Below are 14,976 nucleotides of genomic sequence, written 5' to 3' on the forward strand. Positions count from 1 at the left end.
TTGACCGTGTGACATTAACCCTTAACAGTTAAAAGAAGGTGTTTACATCAAACAGTTTTCAATGACAAAAAAATATTTATTCAGCCAACAATTGTGCAAGTACTCCCACTTAAAAAGATGAGAGAGGCCTGTAATTCTGATCATAGGTACACTACAACTATGTCAGACGAAATTAGAAAAATATTTTGTTTTTTATTAATTTATTTGCAAATGACATTTTCCGTAAGTCTTCACAAGGTTTTCACACACTGTTGCTGGTATTTTGGCCCATTCCTCCATGCAGATCTCCTCTAGAAAAGTGATGTTTTGGGGCTGTTGCTGGGCAACACGGACTTTCAACTCCCTCCAAAGATTTTCTATGGGTTTGAGTACTCGAGACTGGCTAGGCCACTCCAGGACCTTGATATGCTTCTAACGAACCCACTCCTTCGTTGCCCGGGCAGTGTATTTGGGATCATTATCATGCTGAAAGACCCAGCCACGTTTCATCTTCATTGCCCTTTCTGATGGAAGGAGGTTTTCACTCAAAATCTCAAGATACATGGCCCCATTCATTCTTTCCTTTACACAGATCAGTCGTCCTGGTCCCTTTGCAGAAAAACAGCCCCAAAGCATGATGTTTCCACCCCCATGCTTCACAGTACGTATGGTGTTCTTTGAATGCAACTCAGCATTCTTTGTCCTCCAAACACAACGAGTTGAGTTTTTACCAAGAAGTTCTGTTTTGGTTTAATCTGACCATATGACATTCTCCCAATCTTCTTCTGGATCATCCAAATGCTCTCTAGCAAACTTCAGACGGGCCTGGACATGTACTGGCTTAAGCAGGGGGACATGTCTGGCACTGCAGGATGAGTCCCTGGCGACATAGTGTGTTACTGATGGTAGGCTTTGTTACTTTGGTCCCAGCTCTCTGCGGGTCATTCACTAGGTCCCCCTGTGTGGTTCTGGGATTTTTGCTCACCGTTCTTGTGATCATTTTGACCCCACAGGGTGAGATCTTGCGTGGAGCCCCAGATTGAGGGAGATTATCAGTGGTCTTGAATGTCTTCCATTTCCTAATAATTGCTCCCACAGTTGATTTCTTCAAACCAAGCTGCTTAACCTATTGCAGATTCAGTCTTCCCAGCCTGGTGCAGGTCTACAATTTTGTGCCTGGTGTCCTTTGAAAGCTCTTTGGTCTTGGTGGAGTGGAGTTTGAAGTGTGACTGTTTGAGGTTGTGGACAGGTGTCTTTTATACTGATAACAACTTCAAACAGGTGCCATTAATACAGGTAACGAGTGGAGGACAGAGGAGTCTATTAAATAAGAAGTTGCAGGTCTGTGATAGCCAGAAATCTTGCTTGTTTGTAGGTGACCAAATACTTATTTTCCACCATAATTTGCAAATAAATTCATAAAAAATCCTACATTTTCATTTTGTCTGTCATAGTTGAAGTGTACCTATGATGAAAATTACAGGCCTCTCTCATCTTTTTAAGTGGGAGAACTTGCACAATTGGTGGCTGACTAAATACTTTTTTTGCCCCATTGTACATTGCCTGCACCCCTAAATTCAACCTGAAGCATATGTAGGTTATGAATGTCTTATGAACCTGTCTTCGATGACAATCCATCAGGCCACTATGAGGTCTACCTGTGTTGATTCTAAGCTTCCTGGAGCAACCGGAAGTGGTTAAAATCACCCTAAAAGTGTTTTTCCATACCCAACCAGCAGTTTGTGATAAATAGTGCATTCAACCCTGTGTAAATCGGTCAGTTCTTAACGTAAATATTTAAAACTCAGGATTCTGTAAAGGCTTACCCCAATCAGGATATGTGTTACTTATAGCTTCCTGTGCCAACCGGAAGTGCCTTAAATGGTGTAATAGGGGCTGGTTCAAAGGGTTAAAAAGGTCAGATCTTTTCAAAACTTCATATGTGTGATTAGGCAACCCCCACGAACTGTAAATCAGTCATGTTTCCCATAAAATATCCAAGAAAAAATCTAACACACAGAGCTAGGACAGAGGGACACATTGAGGTGCGTAGAGACAGACAGTGCCTGCAATAGTTACCTTTGTTCGAACTAAAAAAGAACCGTCAGACCTAGAGTTCTGAAACTGTAGAAACCTTTTCTAGACCTCAGGTCGATAGTGCATGGTGAGTTACATGGCTCTAGAAGGTTCTTGGACCGAGTAACAGCATCGTACATTTGCAATGACTTCAATTCATTTTGACCATTACGACATTTAGAAAAGTCCCAGAGTCGCAAAACTAGGTGCATTGAAACCGGCTCGGGCCATAGAGACGGACCACAACGTTTCTGTCAGATATCTCATTCATTGACCCCATAGCAAGGCATGGAAAAAAGTGGATTTTCAGCACCAATTAAGGTCGTTGCTCGTGCACCGAATAACCTATCGAGCCGAAACTCTGGATTCGGGGTCGCCTCACATAGGCCTACACATAAAGTCAGAACTGGACCCACAGCTAGATAGTAACTACGTGTTATATGTTTTTATTATGCTTTAAACAGAAGGCGCTGTGAATTTGGGCATGCTCTGAAATATGTGATAGTTGGCTTCTAAACGAGTTAGAAAAAGTGGGTTTGGTGTCAGTTTGTATCAGTTTGGTGTCAGAATGATTTCTAATTGACTGATGGACACTGACTTGCTAGTTTACTTTTGTCCATTTGCCATATGTTTAAACAGTGAGGTACAAGGGGTCCACGATTGTTAGGGAGCACCCACCATCCGTGCCCATCCAATAGGGGTGCCCCTAGTCATTTTGGAGTCCCACTCCTCTCATGTCACCATCGAGCGATAGAGAGGAACCACTAGCACTGCCCGGCCATCCCGAGTTCATCGGGCCAGTCAATTTTGCATTTCTGCAGGAGTGTTGAGCATGTCAAATTCGTGATGGTAAATGCCCATTGATACATATTGCAAATTCACAGTACATTTGCAATATAATTCAACAATGAAAAAACATCACCAATGAAATCAACACAATGAGCGATGGAGAGGAACCACTATCACTCCCCGGCATCCCGAGTTCATCGGGCCAGTCAAATTCGCATTCCTGCAGTTTTTTTGAGCATGACAAATTTGTGATGGTAAATGCCCATTGAAACATATTGCAAATGGACAGCTGTGCACCTGGTGATTGGACATTTTTATAATGGTTTAAAATGCCTTTAGGGATGCAAGGGGTCCACGGTTGGGTATGGAGCACCCCCCATACATGCCCATCCAATGCCCCTTATTTTGGACATTTTTCAAAAATGTTTTAAAAAACAACAGAGTCCCACTTCTCCCTCATCATACATGACAAACAGACCATCTAGGTTGATTCATGGCTTAGCATAGTGCTATATATCATTTGGGCAGTATAAATGCCTTTTGGACATGGGGTTTATAAACCGACTTTCTATGATCGTACATGGCAAATGGACATAACATCCTGATTTGGCACTTTCAAATCTTTCATATTGCATTTGGACATTTCTTATGGCATTTGGCAACAAAAAAAGTGACTTTTGACTTCGACTAGAATGCCTATGAAATCATATTGCAAATGGACAAACCATATGCCTTATGGACAAGGGAAAATATATATATATGATAATAAAATTTGACAAAAGTATGATCATACAGTTTTTATACATGTGTAATTAATAAAAAAAATCGAAAGAATTTCGAAAAACGGTCCAGAAAGCACTTTTTTAAGGGGGTGATAAGTTTTTGAATTGTTTTTCACATTTTCAAAATTGTACTCTTGGGTCTTGACTTGTGTTACATTTGCAATATGAAATTTTACAGTGGAGCTCACTTGCCATCTATTGGATTTTTGTAGTGTTACACTTAGCATTTAATTCAGTTTTGAATTAAATGACATCCAATTGAGTGGTATTGTACATCATGTGTATGTTTCGTACGGTGCCAATAACATCCCATTAATTTTTGTCCATTTCAGGGTGGTGTCCCCTTCCTGCTTTAATTTTTGCATGTAATCAGGAATCAGGAGGATAGGAGAGACGATGTGAGAGAGAAGGTTAGTTTTGGTCTTCTATCTTCTACATTATTCAGAGATCTCATAGCAGGAAGTCAGAGAGATTTCAATGTACAGCCACGTCCCTCTCTTCTTCCCTCCTCTCCTCTCCTCTTCCTCTCCTCCTCTCCTCTCTACTCCTCTCCTATCCTCTCCCCTTTCATCCCTCTCTCCTCTACTCCCCTCTCCTCTGTCATCCCTCTCACCCTAAATATAGAAATATTACTGCACTTTAGGTGTAATTAAATGTTGTGACCTTTGGCAATTAGTATACATTTCAACATGAAAAAGTCACAGTCTCAATGGGCATGACTGCTGACTGATGAAGGAATTGGCTGTGGACTCTTTGCTGGTTTATTTAATGGTAGACCAACAAAGAGACCCACCACCTCTTGCAACTCATTCACTCCCATTACAGAAAAAACACCTGATTTCACATGTGGAAAATCACATGATGTATCATGTGGAAAATGACGTGATTTCTCATGAAATTTCACATAAAATCATGTGATCACATTTCCTGTTATCACCATATTCTTTACATCTTGTCACCTGCCATCACACGTGAACACATGAAATAATGTTTTAAAAAAAACACTTTTCATGTATTCACGTGAAATTCATGTGGTTTTGCCGTAAGGGTCAACATTACAGTAAAAAAAAAAAAATGTGGTGTGCTGCATTCACACACACACACACACACACACACACACACACACACACACACACACACACACACACACACACACACACACACACACACACACAACGTGTTTTCAGTCTCACTGCACTTTGTCCTCTCTGTTCAGTCATTATAATCTCTGACAGGATATAGTCCGGATCTCCCTGGGACCCTAGCTAAAAGCCTCCACCTAGCATCTCCCTGTTAGCTTTCTAAGGAGCTAGATATCACACCTGGGTGTCTTCATCCTTTACTGAGTTTTGGTGTGTGTGTGTGTGTGTGTGTGTGTGTGTGTGTGTGTGTGTGTGTGTGTGTGTGTGTACAGAGGTCTTTATCCCAAGGTCTACATCCTGGCATGAGTCTATGTGGGATATTAGTCTGCCTGTCTGTCTGAAAGGAGGTATCTGGCCGAGACCAGATAAGAGGTTCACACACTAGCACAAAGCTACAGGAGAATATGGTGAGAATATACCATGCATGGCCTCAGACACAGTCTCAGGACACTGCACACACACACACACACACACACACACACACACACACACACACACACACACACACACACACACACACACACACACACACTCAACGACTCTCCGTCAACAACTCTCCGTCAATAACTCTCTGGGAACAACTCTCCGTCAATAAATCTCTGTGAACAACTCTCCATCAGCTACTCTTCATCAACAACTCTCCATTAACAACTCTCCGTCAATAAATCTCAGTGAACAACTCTCCGTCAACAACTCCATCAACAACTCTCCATTAACAACTCTCCATCAACAACTCTCCATCAACAACTCTCCGTCAATAACTCTCTGTGTACAACTCTCCATATACAACTCTCCGTAAATAATTATCCGTCAACAACTCTCCGTCAACAACTCTCTGTCAACACATCTCTGTCAACACATCTCTGTCAACAACTCTCTGTCAACAACTCTCCATCAACAACTCTCCGTCAATAACTCTCTGTGTACAACTCTCCATATACAACTCTCCGTAAATAATTATCCGTCAACAACTCTCCGTCAACAACTCTCCGTCAACACATCTCTGTCAACAACTCTCCGTCAACAACTCTCCGTCAACAACTCTCCATTAACAACTCTCCATCAACAACTCTCCATCAACAACTCTCTGTGTACAACTCTCCATATACAACTCTCCGTAAATAATTATCCGTCAACAACTCTCCGTCAACACATCTCTGTCAACACCTCAATGTGAACAACTCTCTGTCAACAACTCTCTGTCAACAACTCTCTGTCAACAACTCTCTGTCAACAACTCTCCGTCAACAACTCTCCGTCAACAACTCTCCGTCAACAACTCTCCGTCAACAACTCTCGGTCAACAACTTTCCGTCAATAACTCTCCGTTAACAACTCTCCGTCAACAACTCTCCGTCAACAACGCTCCGTCAACAACGCTCCGTCAACAACTCTCCGTCAACAACTCTCCGTCAACAACTCTCCGTCAACAACTTTCCGTCAATAACTCTCCGACAACAACCCTCCGTCAACAACTCTCCGTCAACAACTCTCCGTCAACAACTCTCCGTCAAAAACTTTCCGTCAATAACTCTCCGTCAAAAACTCTCCGTCAACAACTCTCCGTCAACAACTCTCAGTCAACAACTCAACCATAAACAACTTTCTGTGAACAACTCTCCATCAACAGCTCTCCATCAACAACTCTCCGTCAACAACTCTCCGTCAACAACTCTAAATAAACAACTCTCAGTCAACAACTCTCCATAAACAACTTTCTGTGAACAACTCTCCATCAATAACTCTCCATCAATAACTCTCCGTCAACAACTGCTGATTTCATTTCCTGGTAGTGAGGGATATTAAAATGTATTGCATCTACAGTAGGTTGGGTAATGTACAACGTATTTCGTTCAGTAAGCAACAACAGTAGTCTGAGTGTCTCCAATTTCCTCTCCCTGAGACCATGTACACCTGAAACAGCTGTAGCAGCAGTTTCTAGAGACGTGTAAAGAGAAACGGGAGGAGACAACACACTGTGCTCAGTACCTCACTGTGCTACCCTCATCTACCTCAGGCGAGCAGCATTTATCTCTCTGTGCTACCCTCCTCTAAATCAGACGTGCAGTATTCACCTCAATTGTTCTTGAATAGGCTGTGCTCTGTCAATAAAAATATTCTTGAATAAGGCTGTGCTCTGTCAATAAAAATATTATTGAATAAGGCTGTGCTCTGTCACTAAAATGCCAGTGTAGTGGGAATGAAGCCTCTGTATGGAAGATATTCAACTTGTGCAGAAAGAAACTAAATGAGCAAAATAATAGTATTTCATATAATATTGGAACACTGAAAATGATAGTATTTGCTTTCAAATTGGAACACTGAAAATTATAGTATTTGCTTTAATATTGGAACAATGAAAATGTTAGTATTTGCTTTAAAATTGGAACACTGAAAATGATAGTATTTGTGTAACGATTTTCCTCTTCGTCTGAGGAAGAGTAGTCAAGATCGGACCAACACGCAGCGTGGTAAGTGTCCATGTTAATATTTTAATATTACAGAACACGAAACAAAAATAACAACGAGAATGTAAGAAAAGAAACAGTCCTGTCAGGTGAAACAACACAAAACAGAAAACAACTACCCACAAACACAGGTGGGAACAGGCTACCTAAGTATGGTTCTCAATTAGAGACAATGATTGACAGCTGCCTCTGATTGGGAACCATACCAGGCCAAACACATAGAAGTACCAAACCTAGAACAAAACATAGAACGCCCACCCCAACTCACGCCCTGACCAAACAAAATAGAGACATAAAAAAGGAACTTAGGTCAGGATGTGACAATTTGCTATAATATTGGAACACTGAACCAAATTGTGCTCCAAAAGCTGGCTGCTATTAGTCTAGGAGACAATATATATGTTACCTACATGCTTCTACCAGCTATATTCACAAACAAACACTCCTTTATTAATCAAGAGCATTTAGTCACTTAGCATTTAGTCATTTAGTCACTTATAATTCACTATATCACAATTCCAGTGGGTCAGAAGTTTACATACACTGTGCCTTTAAACAGCTTGGAAAATCCAGAAAATTATGTCATGGCTTTAGATGCTTCTAATAGACTAATTGACATCATTTGAGTCAATTGGAGGTGTACCTGTGGATGTATTTCAAGGCCTACCTTCAAACTCAACGCCTCTTTGATAGACATCAATGGAAAATCAAAAGAAATCAGAAATCGAACTATATTTTTGGCAAGTAGGTTAGGAACTCTACTTTGTGCATGACACAATACATTTTTCTGAAAAAGATTGTAGACCTCCACAAGTCTGGTGCATTCTTGGGAGCAATTTCCAAACGCATGAAGTTACCACGTTCATCTGTACAAAGAATAGTATGCAAGTATAAACACCACGGGACCACGCAACCATCAACAAAGTCAAGGTATTGGAGTGGCCATCATAAAGCCAACAATTTAAAGGCAATGCTACCAAATACTAATTGAGTGTATGTAAACTTCTGACCCACTGGGAATGTGATGAAATAATTAAAAGCTGAAACAAATCAGTCTCTCTACTATTATTCTGACATTTCACATTCTTAAAATAAAGTGGTGATCCTAACTGACCTAAGACAGGGAATTTTTACTAGGATTAAATGTCAGGAATGGTGAAAAACTGAGTTTAAATGTATTGGCTAAGGTGTATGTAAACTTCCAACTTCAACTGTACATATAGAGGTCCATGTTCTACATTACATACAAGACATTGCCTCCTGGCCATATGAGCAGTATAGCCCCCACAGTATCCACACATGCATCATTCATTCTTGCTCTATACATGTCAAATACTGGTAGGATGTTTGACAGTAGTGCACATCAGCTGTAGATCCCATTCTGTAGTGTCCCTTAGGCACATGGTGTGTTGAGCTAGATACATAATATATAATAAGGTAATATAAGGATGATTTTTATGTCAGAAAACAACAGTGATATTGTGTGTACTCTGCATGAACAGGAATTAGCTCCCAAATACACTACTTGGCTCTGTTCTCTCTCTGTGCTCCCCTCCAATATAGACTAACATTATCCTCAGTGGTTAAGGCTGTATGTAAAGAACACACGTGAACATATTTAATTTTATAATACTAAAGTATAAAAATATATATTATATTATATTTTATGATGGTGTTCCTAGGCTGCTTAAATGGTTTGGCTTAAATGCTGAGCCCAAACTAGCATGTAAAAAGTAAGGTTCAATGTGGAAATTAATATGTAATGAGAAACATGTAGCCTGTAGTGTTAATACTGACAACAGCTAAAAGGAAAACATCTGAAGTTGCTGTCTACATTCACTATAGTATCTGTAGTGTTAATACTGACAACAGCTAAAAGGAACACATCTGAAGTTGCTGTCTACATTCACTATAGTATCTGCAAGACAATTAAATATATGTATCTACAGTATATAAATAAATAAATATAGACCTTTCCGTTTTACTCTTGTGAGATATGCACCCATATGTATTTTTATTCTACAACATTTATTGTGTCATTATAGTGTTATATTTTCTATGCCAGTCACTTTTCCACCCATTCACAGGTAATATCTCAGAAGGTTATTTCAGCAGCTGCCCTGCCCAAGGTAAAAACAGTTTCTTTATTTCCCACGTAACCTGTGTGAGGTGCTTTTAGTCCACCAGTAAATTGGTTCGGTGAAAATCGAATAAAAAAGCTCTCCATGTTCTAATGTGATTTCCATAGCTAAAGAACAGATCTTTCAGAGTGTTTTTGTTGTTCTTCAAATCACTGTGGAAGTTCACTGTGTTTACCAGTGATATACAAACTTGATATACAACTCTACTCTATGTGAAGTCACTTGATTAATAGTTGAATGTCCAAATAACATACAGAAATTGCATCCACAATTTTCCTTAAAAATGTTAATTCATAATTTACATCCCATTTAAATCCATATCAATTCCAGTATTTTATATATATTTAAAATATATTTACCCAAAGTTCACGGCTCACTATCTGGCAATATTTGGAAAGATGAGATAATGATCACATATGCTAATCAATCCGATTAAAAATGAAAGCCACTTAAAAATCACACGTCCCTCCGCTGTGACTCGACCTCCATGACACTCCATGGCACATTAATACATTTCAGCCCTATTTTCAGCCCTTACATTTTTCATGGCCTGCCTATCGATCCCCTGATTTATCACCCTGGACAGACACTGCATGAAACAAAATGCAATGTGGCAAGGGGTGAAGAACACGAACACATACACACACAAACAACATGCACACACAAACAACATGCACACACAAACAACATGCACACACAAACTACATGCACACACAAACTACATGCACACACACAAACAACATGCACACACACAAACAACATGCACACACACAAACAACATGCACACACAAACTACATGCACACACACACACACACACACACCCACACACACACGCAGGCATCATAGACAGACGTGGCTGTCGGAATTCAGAAGAGTGGGACGTTAGAAAATTGTGAAAAAAGAGGGAGAGGTAAGGAGGAGAGGAGGAGAATAAGAGCAGTGTCCAGCAATGCTCGGAAATAATGTGGGAGCCCGAGCTGTCTGAAATAACGAGGGAGCCAGAGCTGTCTGAAATAACGAGGGAGCCAGAGCTGTCTGAAATAACGAGGGAGCCAGAGCTGGCTGAAATAACGAGGGAGCCAGAGCTGTCTGAAATAACGAGGGAGCCAGAGCTGTCTGAAATAACGAGGGAGCCAGAGCTGTCTGAAATAACGAGGGAGCCAGAGCTGTCTGAAATAGCGAGGGAGCCAGAGCTGTCTGAAATAACGAGGGAGCCAGAGCTGTCTGAAATAACGAGGGAGCCAGAGCTGTCTGAAATAACGAGGGAGCCAGAGCTGTCTGAAATAACGAGGGAGCCAGAGCTGTCTGAAATAACGAGGGAGCCAGAGCTGTCTGAAATAACGAGGGAGCCAGAGCTGTCTGAAATAACGAGGGAGCCAGAGCTGTCTGAAATAGTGATGGAGCCAGGGATGTCTGAAATAACGAGGGAGCCAGAGTTGTCTGAAATAACGAGGGAGCCAGAGCTGTCTGAAATAACGAGGGAGCCAGAGCTGTCTGATATAACGAGGGAGCCAGAGCTGTCTGAAATAATGATGGAGCCAGGGATGTCTGAAATAACGAGGGAGCCAGAGCTGTCTGAAATAACGAGGGAGCCAGAGCTGTCTGAAATAATGAGGGAGCCAGAGCTGTCTGAAATAACAAGGGAGCCAGAGCTGTCTGAAATAACGAGGGAGACAGAACTGTCTGAAATAACGAGGGAGCCAGAGATGTCTGAAATAACAAGGGAGCCAGAGCTGTCTAAAATAACGAGGGAGCCAGAGCTGTCTGAAATAACGAGGGAGCCAGAGCTGTCTGAAATAACGAGGGAGCCAGCACTGTCTGAAATAATGAGGGAGCCAGCACTGTCTGAAATAATGAGGGAGCCAGAGCTGTCTGAAATAACGAGGGAGCCAGAGCTGTCTGAAAAAAGGAGGGAACCAGATCTGTCATAAATAACGAGGGACTGTGGCTTCGTGGACAGTTTAGCATTTTCATGGGTAGAAAAGGGAGGAAATGAGAAACCAAAGGAAAGAAACATAGTGAGAGAGGAGGAGCATGGCATCATGCAGGTACAAAAGCATCTATATCCACAGTAAAACGAGTCCTACCACGACACAACCTGAAAGGCCACTCAGCAAGGAAGAAGCCACTGCTACAAAACCTCCATAAAAAAGTCTGACTACCGTTGCAACTGCACATGGGGACAAAGATCGTACTTTTTGGAAAATGTCCTCTGGTCTGATGAAACAAAATTAAAACTGTTTGGCCATAATGACCATTGTTATGTTTGGAGGAAAAAGGGGTAGGCTTGCAAGCCGAAGAACCCCTTCACAACCGTGAAGAATGGGGGTGGCACCATAATGTTGTGGGGGTGCTTTGCTGCAGGAGGAACTGGTCACAAAATGGATGGCATCATGAGGCAGGAAAATTATGTGGATATATTGAAGCAACATCTCAAGACTTCAGTTATAGCTAGGTCGCAAATGGGTGTTGGAGTGGCCATCACAAAGCCCTGACCTCAATCCTATAGAAAATGTCTGGGCAGAACTGTAAAAGCATGTGCGAGCAAGGAGGCCTTATAAACCTGACTCACTGGGAATGTGATGAAAGTAATTCTCTCTACTATTATTCTGACATTTCACATTCTTAAAATAAAGTGGTGATCCTAGCTGACCTAAAACAGGGAATGTTTACTTGGATTTAATGTCAGGAATTATCAAAAACTGAGTTTAAATGTATTTGGCTAAGGTGTATGTAAACTTCTGACCTAAACTGTAGGTACAACGGATTTAAGTTTCCCTGCATTAAAGTCCCCGGCCACTAGGAGCGCTGCCTCTGGATGAAAATTTTTCTGTTTGCTTATGGCCGTATACAGCTCATTGAGTGCAGTCTTAGTAGCAGTGTCGGTTTGAGGTGGTAAATAGACCGCTATGAAGAATATTTATGAAAACTCTCTAGGTAAATAGTGTGGTCTTCAGCTTATCATGAGATACTCTATCTCAGGCGAGCAAAACCTTGAGACTTCCTTAGATTTTGTGCACCAGCTGTTGTTTACAAATATACAAAGACTGCCACCCCTTGTCTTACCAGAGGCTTCTGTTCTATCCTGCAACTACAGTGTATAACCCGCCAGCTGCATATTATTAATGTCGTCGTTTAGCCACAACTGTGAAAAATAAGATGTTACAGTTTTAATGTCCCTTTGGTAGGATATACATGCTTGTAGTTTGTCCATTTTATTATCCAATGATTACACGTTGGTTTATAGGGCCGATGGTAAAGGCAGATTCTCTACTCGCCACCGGATCCGTACCATGCACCACGACATTCGTCCCTGATATCTCTGTCTTTGTCTCCTGCGAATGACGGGGATGAGGGCCTTGTCGGGTGACTGGACTTGTTAAAGAAAAATGTGTCTTTCAATATGAGGTGAGTAATCGCTGTCCTGATTCTAGAAGCTCTTTTAGGTCATAAGAGACAGTGGCAGAAAAAGAATGTACAAAATAACGCAAAAAAACACACAATAGCACAATTGGTTAGGAGACTGTAAAATGGCAGCCATTCTCTCTGGCGCCATCATAGCTCCATCAAAGGCAGCAACACTTCCTCTGTGATGTGGGATTCCAGGCAGCAAAACTTCCTCCGTTATGAGTGATTCCAGGCAGCAACACTTCCTCTGTGATGTGGGATTCCAGGCAGCAAAACTTCCTCCGTTATGAGTGATTCCAGGAAGCAACACTTCCTCTGTGAGGTGGGATTCCAGGCTGCAACACTTCCTCTGTGATGTGGGTCAAAGCTCCTACAGTGTTGAGAGTCATACTAAGATCTAATGCTCACAGACATTTAGAAAAACAAGTTTAATGTATCTTAAAATAGACCACAATAGAGCAGAATCAATGTGGGTTACTGTCACTGTAAAAACACCTGATGGGTAACTTTCACTGTAAAAACACCTGATGGGTTACTGTCACTGTGAAGGCCACATGATGGGTTACTGTCACTGTGAATACTATACAAGCCACATGATGGGTTACTGTAACTGTAAATACTATAAAGTCCACATTATGGGTTACTGTAACTGTGAATACTACACAAGCCACATGATGGGCTACTGTCACTGTGAATACTATAAAGTCCACATGATGGGTTACTGCAACTAGCAAGAGAGCAGGAAAGAGAAAGACAGAAAGAGCAAAAAATAGCTGAAGAAAGAGAGACGTATAGACCAAAGAATAGAAAACAAATTGTCCCAAGCCAAAGTGCTGCAAAACCTGGACCCATACAAATCAGCTGGGCTACACAATCTGGACCCTCTCTTTCTAAAACAATCCGCCGCCATTGTTGCAACCCCTATTACCCGCCTGTTCAACCTCTCTTTCGTATCGTCCGAGATCCCTAAAGATTGGAAAGCTGTCGAGGTCATTCCCCTCTTCAAAGGGGGTGACACTCTAGACCCAAACTATTATAGACCTATATCCATCCTGCCCTGTCTTTCTAAAGTCTTCGAAAGCCAAGTTAAAAAACAGATAAATGACCATTTCGAATCCCGCTGTACCTTCTCCACTGTGCAATCCGGTTTTCCGTGCTGGTCAGGGGTGCACCTCAGCCACGCTCAAGGTACAAACGATATCATAACTGCCATCGATAAAAGACAGTAATGTGCAGCCGTCTTCATCGACCTGGCAAAGGCTTTCGACTCTGTCAATCACCACATTCTTATTGGCAGACTTAATAGCCTTGGTTTCTCAAATGACTGCTTCGCCTGGTTCACCAACTACTTTGCCGACAGAGTTGAGTGTGTCAAATCGGAGGGCCTGTTTTCCGGACCTCTGGCAGTCTCTATGGGGGTACCACAGGGTTCAATTCCTGGGCCGATTATTTTCTCTGTATATATCAATGATGTCTCTCTTGCTGCGGGTGATTCCCTGATCCACCTCTACACAGAAAACACAATTCTGCATATATCTGTCCCTTCTTTGGACACTGTGTTAACTAACCTCCAAAACGAGCTTCAATACCATACAACACTCCTTCCTTGGCCTCCAACTGCCTTTCAAACTCTAGTCAAATCAAATGCATGCTTTTCAATCGTTCGCTGCCCGCACCGCCCGCCCGACTAGCATCACTACCCTGGTCAGTTCTGAGGTTCTGACCTAGAATATGTGGACAACACCAGTTTCTTTACTTGCACATCATCATCTGCTCATTTATCACTCCAGTGTTAATCTGCTAAATTGTAATTACTTCGCTACTATGGCCTATTTATTGCCTACCTCCTCACGCCATTTGCACACAATGTATATAGACTTAATTTTTTTCAATTGTGTTTTTGACTGTATGCTCGTTTATTCCATGTGTAACTCTGTGTTGTTGTTCATGTCACACTGCTTTGCTTTGCCTTATCTTGGCTAGGTCGCAGTTCTAAATGAGAACTTTCTTAACTAGCCTACCTGGTTAAATAAAGGTGAAATATATATATATATATATATATTTTTTTTTTACTGCTACCAGCAGGACCCTGTCTAGTGCTAGTCTTAATCCTGTTGATACAACCAGCAGGACCCTGTCTAGCGCTAGTCTTAATCCTGTTGATGTCTGTGTGTGTGTGTGTCTGTGTCT

At 41.6% G+C, this 14,976-nt stretch overlaps 1 protein-coding gene across 12 annotated transcripts in view; it reads right to left on the reverse strand.

Moving 5' to 3' along the window:
- Window positions 1-14,976, reverse strand: part of LOC139381237 (neurexin-1a-like) — a 749,117-nt gene that overhangs the window by 596,216 nt on the left and 137,925 nt on the right. The window contains exons 4-5 of one of the 12 annotated variants that reach the window (XM_071124712.1): window positions 11,477-11,487; window positions 3,508-3,531 (exon numbers count right to left, since the gene is read on the reverse strand). The exons of the other annotated variants lie outside the window; for them this stretch is intronic. Of the exons in view, the coding sequence (XP_070980813.1) occupies window positions 3,508-3,531; window positions 11,477-11,487 (35 nt within the window). The remainder of the gene's footprint in view (window positions 1-3,507; window positions 3,532-11,476; window positions 11,488-14,976) is intronic. 12 annotated transcript variants of the gene reach the window in all.

Source organism: Oncorhynchus clarkii, chromosome 23, assembly GCF_045791955.1.
Source record: "Oncorhynchus clarkii lewisi isolate Uvic-CL-2024 chromosome 23, UVic_Ocla_1.0, whole genome shotgun sequence".
In the NCBI taxonomy this organism is placed as follows: domain Eukaryota; kingdom Metazoa; phylum Chordata; class Actinopteri; order Salmoniformes; family Salmonidae; genus Oncorhynchus; species Oncorhynchus clarkii.